Below are 13730 nucleotides of genomic sequence, written 5' to 3'. Positions count from 1 at the left end.
GAAGCGCGGGGCGTGCTGGGAGTTGTAGTCCCGCTCTGCGCCTCCCTGGTTGCCATGGAGACGGCGCGGAGCTGAGGGGAAGATGGCGAGGAGACCGCGGGGGGAGCGCGCAGGAGGATGGGGCGGGGGGCACAGGGACACGGGGTGAGGCCTGGAGCTGCTCTGACGAGCCTGGAGAGCTGGAGGCTCAAGGGGAGATTACTCAGGGCTGTGTGTGTTGGGGTGTGTGGGGGGGTGAGGCCTGGAGGTAGTCTGCTGAGGGAGAGGGAGATGCTGGGCCTGGAGGGGAGGTTCAGTCTGGAGAAGAGGAGGCTCAGGGGTGACCTTCTGGCTCCTTCCAACTCCTGAAAGGAGACTGTGGTGAGGAGGGGTTGGCATCTGTTCCCAATCAACAGCAATAGGACAAAGAGGTGATGGCCTCAAGTTGCACCAAGGGAGGTTCAGGTTGGAAACATTTCTTCTCAGAAAGAGTTGGCACAGGGAGGTGGTGGAGTCACTGCCTCTCATGGAGGTGTTCCAGAACTGTGGTGATGTGGCACGTGGTCTAGAGCATGAGTAATGGTTGGGCTGGATGATCTTAGTGGCCTTTCCAACCTTAACGAATGGGGTACGTGTGTGGAGTGCAGCTGTAGGGGGTGTGTAGATGGATGTAGGTCCACTGTGTGTCAGTGTGTGCTTCCCAGTGCCAACATTTCACTGCCCAGACCATAAAGCAGGTGACTGTTGTCCCAGGTGCCATTACCATATGTGAACACTGTAGACAAGCTGTGCTGTGGGGTGTCAGAAAAGTGTCCAGGTGTGGAGATACCATTATGATGACACCTGGAGATTGTCAGCTCTTCATGCTACAAGATGGGAGGCTGCTGCCTGTGCATGGACATAGAGGTTGGAAGGACCTTGTGCACACACGGTGATAAAATCCACAGCATCTCCATCTCAATGAAGGCATTCTTTGAGGGGCTCCAGGATAAAAGTGTTAATTGCTGGTAGAGCACCTCCAAAGTTTAATAGTGGGGTTTAGAAGGTGTGAGATTTGTATCCCAGAGACTTCTCAGATCACAGTAGAAAGGAGCAGGAGGAAGGAAGGTGGGCATGATAGTGATGGGTTGATGGTTGGAATTAATGATCTTAGTGATCTTTTCCAGCCTTAAGAATTCTGTGATTCTATAATGAGGAATGGATAAAGCAAAAATCTCACAAACCATTGTCCACCCAGCCTGACTCACACACAGCATCTTGCTGTCCCGAGGTGGAAAATCATGCACACCCATGTACTGCCTCATTTACTCCTCTATTTTAAGAGCAGTGATGTTCTCTGTGTGTCCTTAGTGTACAAGCTGATTCATGACTACCCTTACACTTAGCTCCTTAAAGCAAGGCAATACCAGAAGCAATGAAAAAATTAACTCACGTATTTGTTTCCCACTCTTTCCAGGAGTACTGCAATCAAGATGGCTACAGCAGGACTCTACAAAATGGCTGGTGGGAGCAATTATGCAGCTAACTGCTTTCCTGCCAGGAACATTTTGTGCAACAGGAGAGGTGACGCTTCTTTGAGAGCTGCTGCCAAAGTCATCCTGTAGCTCATGTTGTGTCCATGTGGGCAGATCTGCCTTCCATGAGGGTGGTGGGCCAGTGGTAGTTTTCTGTATCAACTTCATAGTGGATAACCCAGATAACAGAACTTAAAGCTGTACCTAAAAAGTTTTAAAATCGATTAAAACCGAATTGAAATGAAAGGGATGGAATGTCTATGGTGTCTGTTAAATATGTGCTCCAGCACACATCTCAGCATGATGGGCACACAGTGTAGCTCTCCATCAGCTGTTCTGAGCTAGAGATTCTTTGTGTTTGAGAGCAACATCTGTGAAGTGCTTAGAAATGGCAGAAATATCTTCTGTTGTTTGGGAAATAGTGGAGAGGTGTACCAGGCTGGTCAGGGGGCTGGGATATGTGATCTTTGAGGAGAAGCTGAGGGCACTGGGCTTGCTTTATCTTGCCAAGAGGAGTATGAGAACAACTTGGTGCTTACAGCTGCAAAGAAAGCTGGAAGGAATGAAACCAGATTCTTCTTAATAGTGGCAGGCAGCATAAGGAGGTCAAAAATTGCAACTGAGAGGTTTAGATTGGATATTAGCAGAAAGTTCTGGTAACTTCTGGAGAAAGTGCATACTGAGTTAGAATCAGAATTGTTTCAGGTGGAAGGGGCCTTTGAAGTCCATCTGTTCCCACTCCTCTGCAGTGAGCAGGGACATCTGCAGCTAGAATTGCCATGGGAGGTAGTAAAATTGCTGGACACTGGCTGATCTAGTGTTGCTGATAGTCTTGCTTTGGGAAGGAGATTGGACTTGTTTGGCTGTGGCTACAGCTTTATGTTGCTGTCTTAAGTATATGGCTACCAATCAGTTTATATTCCAGTATTCAGGTTAAGTATTAGGAAAAAAATCTTTGCAAGGTCAGGCAGTGGCACAGCTGCCCAGGAAGTGGGGGAGTCACTATCCCTGGTGGTGTTCCAGAATTATGGGAATATGGCACTAAGGGACTTGGTCAGTGGGGACTGGTGGGGTTGGACTTGGTGGTCTTAGAGGTCTTTCCCATTCTTAGTGATTCTGTGATTCAATTATTCATAAAAAAAATTGAATTTAAAATGATGGTTTTTGCTGCTGGGTTGAAACATCAGGTGGAGTTGAGCCCCTTTAAGAAAAGCACACTCAGAGCATTGCAAACTCACCTTGCCACCTCCTCTGTTTTGTTGTGTTGTTGTCCCAGAGGCTGGGAGCTGCCTGCTGGCACCCATAGCCACCCCACAGCCCTGGGCTGAGCAAGGAACCAACAAGGAGACTCCAGAGGAGAGGAGGAAGCTGATTAGTGCTGTCTCTGCACAAGGAAACGATGAAGACCATATCCTGGATGAGCCATTTCTGGTGAGTGCCTCTCTCTTCCCCAACCCTTTGACACTTTCTTCCCACTTGCTGTGACCCAAGGCACAAGGTGAGTGAATCACTCAGTGAGGGAGGGAACAACTTCAGGTCTGGTTTTGGAGTCCAGGTTCCAGAATGAGAAAAGATTGCTCGTGGACATGGTGCAGGGCTTAGCATTTGTGTTTGGTTTTGGCTTTTTTTCCTTCCAGATGAAGCACCACTGTTTGAAGAACCCATCTGACCTGTGCTCTATGAACATAAGCGGCCAAAATCTGGTCTCTGTGAGTAATAGAGGCTCCATAAATGTTAATGTACTGTCTTAAAAATTGAAGAAAAAAAAAAAAAAAAAAACCAGCAAAAATATATCAGCACATAAGGGTGCAGAAATCAGAAAAAGCATGTTAGAACCATGAATATTTATACTCAATGAACCTTGTAGGACCCTTCCAGTGCAGGATTTTCTGTGATTCTACAGTATTTCCTGCACAGGAGGGTGAGCCAGCCAGCTGTAAACAGGCCTGAATTATTTGCCTTGTGAAACTTTGGCTCATGTCTTCATAACCAAATGACCATGGTCTTCACCGGGTGTAGCCTGTTCCCCATTTACACCCACTTCACTCTGGTTTTGAGGATGTTTCTTTCGGCTACGGTAGTTTGACTTCAGCAGCAACTTGTATTTGGGCTGGTGACAAAGACAAAAGGATCTGAGGTGCTGATAGCTTTGTAGTGTTTTTTTTTTTTTAGGGTTCTGGCCTGTTGCTGTGAAGGACAGATGTGCTGTAGGGTGGCTGAGTTTGGTGGGCCACATGTGGGCAGCAGTGAGAGCACAGAGGGGGCTTTGCTTTGCTGCTCAGTTAGTCCAGGTCTTCTGGATGCCAGCCACCAAATTAGGTGTGCCTCCCCCACGGGGATGCTCTCCATCATCAGACAACCAATGAGAGATGTAATTAAGGGAAGTGCTGTGATTTAGGCATTGTGAGAAACAGAAAGACTCAATTGTTTCAGATCAATGTACAGCCAGAGCTCTATGTATGTATATTTGAATATATCTTTCAGGCTAAAGAAGATGATTTTGAGAAATTTGATTGTGTTACTTTTATAAACGCTGCTGAGAACCTGCTGACTTTAGGTAAGGGATCGCATTGCCAAAAAACTGCTTTTCAAGCTAGGGTGGCTTATGCTTGTTTAAAATCAGCTGAAATCCTTGCACCAGCTCCCTGCTGACATTATCATCTGTAGAGATTGTGTGCTGCTGTGGTATCTGTTTTGTTACTAGAAAGCAAAGCCCTTTGCAAAGAAAATCCCCACTTAATACATTGAAACACTGAGTGAAGAAATGACCCAACTCAGCTCAGAAGTGTAATGATAGAGCTGAGAGGTGAATCCAGTGACACGAGCTCAGTTAAGATGGAAGATCTGTTTATAACTAGTAAGACATGTACAGCTCCCTGTGCTGTCAGTGGCTTCAAGCACTAATCCAATCTGGGTGGGAAACAAAGGCAAGAAAACAAACTAAATGTTGTAGGGACAATTGTCTAAGGGAGCTGGCATTTCTTTTAAGTGTGTCAAGTGATAATACTTGAATGTTACAGAGTCCTGCTCATTCATGCTGGTTTTGGTCCGTCCCAGACCTGGACAAGACCTGGCTTGCTCTGTTACTGCTCTTCCTCAGTTGCTAAAATTTCCTCTTTCACTCTTGCAGAGCCATTTCGGAAGTTTCCAGGGCTGCGGGAACTGGAACTTTCCCTGAATGGACTGAGAAACCTGAAAATCACTCCTGGAGAGTTCAAGCATTTAGAAGTAAGTTGAGAGAGACCTGAGACTTCTTCATCTCCCCCTAGCATAGTGCCGAAGAATAGCACAAAGCATGGATGAGTGTCCCTTCAGTGTGAGTTCTCTGAAGCTATAGGGTGATCCTCTCTTCCTGCTTTCTTTAAATCTGGGATGCCCTTTCTGTTGTCCCTCAGGGATCTCCCCATTTTGCTTCTCTCAGAGCTATCCCTCACAGATGGCCGCTGCTCAGCCCTTTTTGCCATAGAACTCCTCCTTTCCACATAACAGACCACCTCTCTGTGCTGTAGGATCCTCTCCACTCAGTTTATCACGGAGTCCCCACAGTAGATCCTGTTGTTCTCCTCACCCCCTGCCCTTCTTTTACTCCTCATGGGCCCTCATCCTTAGGTTCTGGGATCACCCCAGTGCCAGGCTGTCAATCATCAGTGTCATCCTTCACACAATGCTGTATGATGGCTGGCAGATCCCCATCCTCCTCCATGCTACTCTCTACCTCCCCATGTTGCACCCTCCCCATCTCCAGGTATCCACAGTTTCTATGAATTATGGGCTGCCTCTCTAACACAGCAGATTGGTAAGTTGCTTGGTTTGTTTGAAAAAGAGAGAAAATGGATCCTAAGAGCAAAAAACATGCTTGGGATGCTGGCTGTAGTTTGTCCTCTCCCTCCACCTTTTCGTGGGTCTCTCTTGCAGAGAGCTTGTTCTCTTCACAGAGGTGTCCCTGCCTGGATTTCTGTCTCTTACTGGATACAGAATTTCAGATAGCTGCTGGATGGAAAGTTTTGTCTTAAGCACTTCTTTCTTGACCCATTCACAGAATGGTTTGCAGCTCAGCTGCAAGCTCCGTAGGCTCTGACCACAGGGCTGATTTTGCTGCTGTGGTCCTGACCTTCCTCCTTCCTACAGGCTTTGGGAGGTCCCCAAATCCGTGAAACATGGGAGAGCTCCTGCATGTGTCTCCCTTGTATTCTTGGCCACTCACTCAGGGTTTGTCTCAGTCTGTGGGCACAGCTCTGGGTGTTGGAGAACTAAATTTCCAGTCCTCTCCATCCCTAAGCAAGCAGCCTGGTTGCTGGCGCCACCTGTGAAAGGTGGGGATGGGGCTCATCTGTGTGTTATTCTCCATCAAAACTCCCCTTCCTAAGATACCTTCATGGATCCCAGCTTTATTGATGCCTGGTGTCTGAGATCCTGGTTGCTGATGACCTGAAGAAGACAGCACAGCACTGAAAAGATGGATTGGAAAATTAAATTGATTTGGAAAGAGCTTTGAGCTCCTGTCAGGGAAACGCAGCCTACTGTAATGTCTCCAAAAAACTGTCCCTGTTCACACTGAAAAGCATTCAGTATCACCCTCAGTAAAGCCAGCTGTCTTATTCTTTGTTTCCTTCAGGATCTGGATCTCTCCTACAATAACTTATCCCCTGAAGACATTTGGATGTTGGGAGATCTGTCCCAGCTCAAGATCCTTCGCTTGACAGCCAATGGGCTTCGGTCTCTGCCTCCAAACCTGGCGGGCTCCTGGGAGTAAGTGCACATGCTCTGGTTTGGTTCCTGAGTTACCAGTGGGTTACACACAGGGGTGGGATGCTGGAGCCATGGGGCTGACCTGATGGTTTGAGCTGGGACCGTGATCACCCAGCACATCTTCTGTCCTTGGGGACAGAGAGGGACTCAGAGACGTGATTCAGCAGCTCTGTCTGCTGGCCAAGCCACATGAGCAGGTTGCTGTTTATTCGTCATTAATTAGAGCCTTCCCAATAGCTTAAGCACAGCCACCATGCCAAGGCACCTGCTGTTTTTGCCATGGTTGGAGATAAGGCACTGAGCTAGATGGTCTTTTCAGGCTGATTCGATTTTAGGTAGGTTAGCAGTTTTCTATTTCAAAAATGCCAGCAGCCCCTGCCCTGTCTCCCAGCAGAGTGAGCAGACACGTCTCCCACTGACAGCAGAGGATGTGTTTTTCACCTGTCTTTGCTTGACTATCTTATTAATGAGCCTCTTTGTATTCACAGCTCTGCTCATTTGAGATTTCAGTCTCTAGAGGTCTTGTTGCTGGATGACAACCGTCTGTCAGACCCGGGTGTCTTTGTGAGCCTGTCTCATCTCCGCAGGTAAGCAGGAACCTGGCAGCAAACAGTGCTGGCTTTTGGTGCTGTCAGCTGTCAGTTGCTGCACGGGAACAGCCTTAAAATGGAAAACAAAATCTTTGTGATTCACTCAGATACACTTCCCTGTTTACTCTCTCTAGTGTTGCAAATGGGATTGAACAATAGCAAACGGCCTGCTGCAAAACACAGGTGGGCCAAAGCCAGCAGATGGCTGGTAACTCAGATCCTGCCCTGGATGTCTGCTGATCTCTGGGTCTGATTTGAGAAACAGCTTTCTCCATTTTTTTTCTTCTTTGCTCCAGTTTGTCCTTTCTATCAGTGCAGCAGCACAAGGAGAGGCTGCAGATCAGCTTCCCTTTTTTCATGTCAGCTTTTATGATTCAGCCAGAGAGGAGTGACTAGGAAGGGGCAGCTCAGCTGAGCTGTGGTGGGCTTGTGTACAGTGCGCCTGGTGACACAAAGGTGGGACTTTGGTCTGCATTGTTGGCTCTGCCAAGATATTCCTGGAGGAAATGTCACATTGCTCATTGTGAGGCTGGGGGCTGGCATGCAGAGATTTGGGTTTCTAAGTTCTCTTGTGACTCCAGGCAAGTGCACTGGTGAGTCATGCTTCTGTGGAAAGGGGGAATGTTGTTAGGGAACCCCAGTAGAACCACAGCTCTTCAGAGCCATGGATGATTTAATGAGCTGCTAAGGTGTCTCCTTGTCTGTTAAATTCTCAACAAGAGATGAGCTTCAGCTAGGTGACCCACAGGCTGGTGTGGGGGACTGAAGTGTTGGGCTTTAGGGGTAGGGTTGGATTGAGCTTACAGTTAGGATTTCATTTGTCAGGAGGAGGGGCAATGGGGCAGCAGAATGAGAGTGTCAGTACAATTCTGCAGTACTGCTGGGCTGCCCAGTGAGGAGGCAGCTTGAGAGCCAGGATGAACAGATGGCTGTGTGAACACTGAAAGCAAAACTGGAGTTTCCCATACATTCCCTCTTCCGATAGCCTGAGGGAACTGAATCTGGACAGAAACAGGATTTCAGCAGTCCCCTACTTGCACCAAGCAGAGAGCATGCCGTTCTCCATCCACCCTACGCTGAATGATGGCAGCTTCAGGGCAGAGTGGTACCAGTACCTGAGCAGCCTCTGGCAGCAGCCCCGGCCGTCGCAGCATGAGGGTATGGAGGTGCCAGCAGAGCTGGAAAGGAAGAAAGGTCAGCTTGAAGACATCGTGTTACAGAACAACGGGGCTCCAGACAGGACTGGTGAGCAGCACACTCCTCTCCCTGCCCTTGCTGATACTGCAAGATGTTACAGTGGGAGAGGGCTAAGTTACATCAGAGTGAAACCTTTCCAGATCTGCAGGGTGTTTACTAGTGAGTGAAGCTGCTTGACAAAACAGTGAAGGAAAGACATATGGCACTGTTTTTGACATCTCAGCTAACCTGTGCTTCTGGGTGCTTACTGGACACAAATCTACCCATATCTGGAGCACATTTTGCCACTGAGCCAGTTCCTGCCTGATGCTAACTTGCTTTTCCAGGGCAACCCCAACCTTGCTGCGGTTGGGGCCAGCCCAGTGCTCAGCTTCCTGTACTGGACATCAAAACCTTCGCTTTGCTTGTGTTTTGTTGCAGAGATCATGTTTAATCCTGACTCTCAGGAATGCCCGATGCAGGTAAGAACTACTGGCTGAGCTGTGGTTTGGGGTGTGGGTTCCAAAACTTCCCCTTGCCTCTCTCAGCAGAGTTTGCATAAACCCATCAGTTTGGCAAGTTACACTCTGAGTGCTGCAAGTAAGTATTGTCTGTCATCAGGGAGGTCAGGAACAAGTTTTCACTTAACCAAGATAGATCTGAGCTTAAACTAATGCAAACACTCAAACGTATCCTTCCTGTGTGAGGAAGTGTGCTCTGCAACTCAGATGGGGACTGAAGCTCAGGAGCCTGGAGTTCATTCATTCAGATTCCAGTTGTGTTTGGGCTCTAAAGGATGCTATCCTGATGGATGGGCTGTATGTGCTGATTTGCTCCTTTTCTCTCCTAGAGCACAACAGGCAGCAGTTGGGAAAGCACCAATCTCAATGTGCACTGAGAACGTGGAGATGTTGCCATGTCCTGGAGAGCCTCTGGAGTGTGTCTCACCCTCTTCCTCCTCTTTTTAGGGTGTTCCCTGGGAGGGAGACCCATCTGCCTTGAAGACTCTGCCTGCTCTTTCCACGTGCAGAGACATTTGTGCTCTCTTTCCTGTACTGGAACATCTCAGCCTGGCCTTCAACAAGGTGATTTGGGCCCTATGTCTCTGGACAGGTATAGAGATTCAGTTGTCTGAAGCTGGGGTTAGTGCCACTGGAGATATCCTGGCCTCTGCTGCAGAGCTCTCTCCAACCCCTGCGTTTATCTCAGATACCCAGCATCTCTCAGGTGGGACAGGACACCTGTTAGGCAGCTGAATTATGCTCAGGTTGTCTAAACCCCTGCACATTATCATAGAATCATAGCCTAGGTGCCCAAAATCCATCTAGCCTGGCTCTGGGGCACTACCAGCAATGGGTACCTATGTGATAGGTGCCTTACCAACCTGAGAATTCACCAGTATTCACCAGAATAGGGGATTTCATCAGGAGACAGGGGGATATGAAGGCCTGCCTTTGCTGGACCTGCCCAGTGGAAGGCAATGCTCTCAGTGTGCCCCAGTGGACAAGTACCACATGTGGACTTAACATACCCTTCCTGGTGCTTTTGGCTCCTGCCCAGTACATCAGAAGGATATGTTTTGGTAGTATTGGGATGAAACTCTACAGCCTCAGCTCAGTGGCAGCTGCTCAGAGTAAATGGCAAATTGTTTTATCTTGCAGATTATGGATGAGACAGCCCTCTTACCTGTGGCTTTCTTCCCACGTCTGAAGCAGCTGACATTTCACAACAACCCTCTTACCACCACCCGCAGTGGTACAGTATGAGCTGGTCCGTGGGGTTTCCCAGAGTGGGTGCAGTTCCCTCTCTGGGACAGGGACTCCCTTCTCATTCAGCATTTGGATGCTACTGTGCTGGCCCAGGTCCCCAAGGAGGTGCTTTAATCCTTGCTAAAGAGCAAAGCAAACAGCAGTGCCCTGTTTGCAGTGCCCTGCTGCTGCTCCTGGTCCCACTGGAACTCAACAGCCCAACCATGACTGCAGTAGTGCAGCCTCAGGCTAAATTTTCTGCCTGCAGCCCTCATGCACCCTTGCTCCTTACAGGGCACCCACCTCTGCTGACCCGGCTCCTCCAGCAGAAGCTGGGGATTCAACTTGTTCACCACAAGAGCCCAGCTGTGAGGAGGTGGCACTTCTCCATCCCTCTCAAAGCCAGCCGCAAGGTGAGGCAGGGCAGGGTGCACAGCAGGCTTTGTCCTAAGGCAGGGACTGAACCATGGCTGCAGTATTTGGGGTAGGATTGCCTGGGACCCAGATTACTGGGGAAAGGAAAGAGCTTATAGGCTTTGTGGATCCCCAGGGGGTTGGTAGGATGGAGGAAGGGAAGGGGTGGGGAGGGTTCTCACTTCTCAGTTCTTTCCTCCGTGCCCACACAGGATTCAGAACAGAGACTTTGGGTCCAGCCCTGCCCATCAGCCTTAGCTAAAGGGCTGATTGCTGGGAAAATGAAGCTGCTGTGGAGTGGCCCTATGGCTGGTGCACTCCCTGTCCCCTAAGAAATAGCCTCTAGCCATGGGGGTCCAACACAATGCTGATGCTCACAGCAGCGTGCATGAACACTGTTGTGTCCTCTCAGGTCTCATCTCATCTCCCCAAAGTCGAGAAGCAGCCTCTGATGCTGGAAGCTCCTGCTGAAGCCTTCGTGTGGAAACCATTCCCAGCCATGGCAAAGGCTGCAAGAGCTGCACCTCTGATCTCATCCCAGTCACTGCCTCCCATCAGCTCCACGCCAGCAGTGGAGCATGGGGAACGTGATCCCACGACTCCCAGCACAGCCCAGGAGGATGTTGAAGTCTTCTTCATGACACAGGTGTGTGAGCCTGGGCCATCGCTGTGTGGGTATTCACAGCACCAGTGCTTATAATCCTCCTTTGACTGCAAGGGATTTCAGTGTGGAAATGCTAACAGGAAAGCACAAATTGTCCCTGTGGCACCTGCAGGAAAACTCTCTCTTCTTGCTCACCACGGCAAATTTTGGGTTCAATTTTCCTTGGGATCTTAAGTCTGCATTGGGATGGGGCTGGCCCCTTCACCCCCATGCCTGGTTTCACCAAGCATGTAGAGATGAGGTGGTGACTGCATGGCTCAGTGCCACCAGGAGGCACCTCTTCACAACAGGACAGGCTCTGGCTGACCTCAACACCTGGACTGGTGGCCAAGTGCTGCTGCCAAGTCCTTTCTTTTGCTGCTTTGAGGTGGAGGATGACTCCAAGCCTTTGCTGCAACCCATGGCAGAGGACAGGCTGGAAAAGAGGAGCAAGCAGAGGGAGGAAGGCAGCTCCTGGGCTGTTCCAGAGTGGTACAAGGGCTATGAGGAGCTGCTCGGTGGAGACACTGACCCAGATTTTATTGAGCCAGTTGGTGAGTGAGGAGGGCTGGGGGCCCTTGCTTAGAAAACCCTTGGTAGATTGATGAGCAGTGTAGTCTGCTCTGCCCAAGAAAGAAGCACCAAAAAGCTGCTGGTGTCCCATTTTCCCTTTGGTTCACAGGAATACAGAAGAATGTGCAGGCTCTCTACTATGTCCTGAAGCACCCCCTGGTGTACCGGGATGCCAAGCCACGACTGGACAGCATGCAGAAGCCCTATGTGCCTCAGAAAAAGGTGATGAGCCCAAGCTCTGAAGGGAGAGAACACTTGCACTGGTGTTGGTGTCTGGAAGTGGTATCTACCACAACCTGTGTACTGCAAAGGGTGGCAAGGAGCAGGGGTTATGATAAAATGACAGTCCCTGCAGCCATAATGAAGCTTTGGGGTCTTGGAAAGCTTGTTCAGTGTTGCTTAAAACACTTACAATCTTCAGTCAGAGCTTAAAATGGATCAGTTGGTCCAAAAGAAAGCGTTCCCAACCACCTCGTGCAGAAGCACGGGCTTGGGTTAGAATTACAGAATTGAATCATAGAATTATTCTGATTGGAAAAGACCTCAGAGATCCCCAACCCATCCCCACCATGCCCACTGACCATGTCCCCAAGCGCCACATCTCCAGGGTTTTTGAACATTGTTAGTTTGGGAGAGGGGCAGGAGAAGGAGGGGGAGCAGCATCACCCAGGAGGAAGGCATGCTGCAGCCTCCTCTCTTCCTCACAGCGCTGCAGGATGCCTGACCCTCCTGCTAGAAAGACGAAAGCAGAAGTCCTGGAAAGAATCCTGGCGGCCATGAGAAACAGCTCAACTGTCACCAGTGTCCCCTTGGGTATGTTCCCATGCCCCCCATCTCTGCTCTTCATGTCACCATAGGGGCAGGATGAGGGTGTTCCTGAGCTCAGCCCTAACTCCCAGTAATGGGGAATGGAGGCACTCCCTATTGCTGCAGCCTCATCCTACGTCCCTGAGGCCCTCAGCCAAAAACACTGGACACTGATGTTCTCTAGCTATGGGCTAACAGAGGAGTAAATGCAAAGCAGACACTGCTGCAGTCTCTTGGCTGTAAAGCTGGAGTAAGCCTACCCCAAACCTGATTGTCAGGGGGAAAATCTTAGAGTATGTATTGCCCCTGAGATGAAGCAGTGATGTTCTGAGCACTGGCCAAGTTTGTCCTCTGTCCCAGCCCCTATGGTGATACAATCCTGAGCTGCTAGTACAAGCCCACTACCTGGCTGCTCCTCAATGCTTTTCTTTTCCCTGCACTGGTTGGGGAAAGAGCGCTGGAAAAAATAGAAATTGAGTCACACATTCTGCAGTCTCTAACAAGAGCTACTGCCCAGCTTGAATCCAGCCCTGCAGCCTCACAGACACCTGTCTGCACTCTGAGATTGCTCAAGATTGCTCTCATCCCTGTCCCCATCCCCTGCACTGTTAGGATGGGAGGGCTGGAGCTGCTGGCATACAGGGAAGCAGGAGGGAAATTCAAATGTTGGAGAGCTATGATTGAGAGGAGCCAGTGCTCTGCTTGCACCTTTTCCAGCATCTGCTTTGCAGAAGAGGAAATCTAACCCCAAGACATACCAGGAGGCACTGAGGCTGATGGAGGAGCTCCAGGAGGTGTTTGAGGCCAGCAAGGAGCTGGCCCCAGGCATGACCAGGCTTTGGGATGAGGTACCAGTGGTCAAAGCTCTTCTTGCAGCTTCCAAGCAGAGGAGATCAAAACAGCTGCTGCTGCCACGGAAGAAAGCATCCAAGAAGGTGCCCAAAGTGACATCCACAGCAGGGGTTGGATAAAGCAGCTCATACCTTTGTCCTCTAAGATAAAAAAGTATGTTATTATTTGTGACTTGTTTGGAGCCATTTTTCCTCTCCTGAGGTTGGAAAACCAAGTGCAGTGAAGAGATTCACCTGAGGCTTTCAGCCAACAAATTCCAGCTTGAAAGCACAAAAACATCTGAAATGCTTCAGTGGTAGCACATGAGAGTGGTGTGTTTGCTCACTGTCATGCTCTGCAATTACTGTAAACAAGGTATGTGCTCTCTCCCCCTGCACAAAACAGTCCCTGGGTGTTGCAGGGTGCTTCTGGCAGCAGTGCACAGTGGGGGGACAGCACAGCCCCATCCGCATCCACCTGCTCTCAGCAAGGCCACAGTGTTCCTGTCCTCACCCCAGGGCTCTGCCTGCTGGACCTGAACTCTCTCAGGGAGTTGAGCTGAGCACAAAACAGGCATTAATAACCCAAACCCACCTACTGAAAACAGTAGTGTGACCAAGTGTAATCCAAAGAGATGGGGAACGAGAGGAGCACTGGAGGAAAAGCACTCCCCACCACCTGCTCACACCCATATGAAGAATGTCAT

General features: G+C 49.6%; 1 protein-coding gene across 2 annotated transcripts; it reads left to right on the top strand.

The window, feature by feature from the left end:
* The first annotated feature begins 25 nt into the window (after positions 1-25).
* Positions 26-13209, top strand: XRRA1 (X-ray radiation resistance associated 1). 2 transcript variants are annotated; one of them, XM_090134214.1, is made up of 18 exons: positions 26-144; positions 1436-1482; positions 2770-2924; positions 3131-3202; positions 3978-4050; positions 4624-4721; positions 6109-6242; positions 6731-6829; positions 7818-8077; positions 8450-8490; positions 8977-9093; positions 9670-9763; positions 10051-10169; positions 10583-10816; positions 11202-11367; positions 11496-11608; positions 12094-12199; positions 12911-13209. In XM_090134214.1, the coding sequence occupies exons 1-18, from the start codon at positions 83-85 to the stop codon at positions 13162-13164; spliced, it is 2244 nt and encodes a 747-aa protein (XP_089990340.1). In that variant the 5' UTR covers positions 26-82; the 3' UTR covers positions 13165-13209. The 2 variants fall into 2 exon arrangements, with proteins under 2 accessions (XP_089990340.1, XP_031461980.2); XM_031606120.2 differs by having other exon boundaries at positions 28-144; positions 1436-1542.
* Positions 13210-13730: the final 521 nt, after the last annotated feature.

Source organism: Phasianus colchicus, chromosome 1 (assembly GCF_987193195.1).
Source record: "Phasianus colchicus chromosome 1, bPhaCol1.hap1.1, whole genome shotgun sequence".
NCBI lineage: Eukaryota > Metazoa > Chordata > Aves > Galliformes > Phasianidae > Phasianus > Phasianus colchicus.
This window is presented reverse-complemented; position numbering and strand designations above follow the sequence as displayed.

Excerpts from the sequence above, each read along its gene's own strand:
- XRRA1 (XM_031606120.2), top strand. The coding sequence starts at position 83 with ATGGCGAGGAGACCGCGGGGGGAGCGCGCAGGAGGATGGGGCGGGGGG. Across the intron at positions 1,543-2,769 it reads CATTTTGTGCAACAGGAGAG|AGGCTGGGAGCTGCCTGCTG; the intron begins GTGACGCTTCTT and ends TTGTTGTCCCAG. Across the intron at positions 9,094-9,669 it reads TCAGCCTGGCCTTCAACAAG|ATTATGGATGAGACAGCCCT; the intron begins GTGATTTGGGCC and ends TTTATCTTGCAG.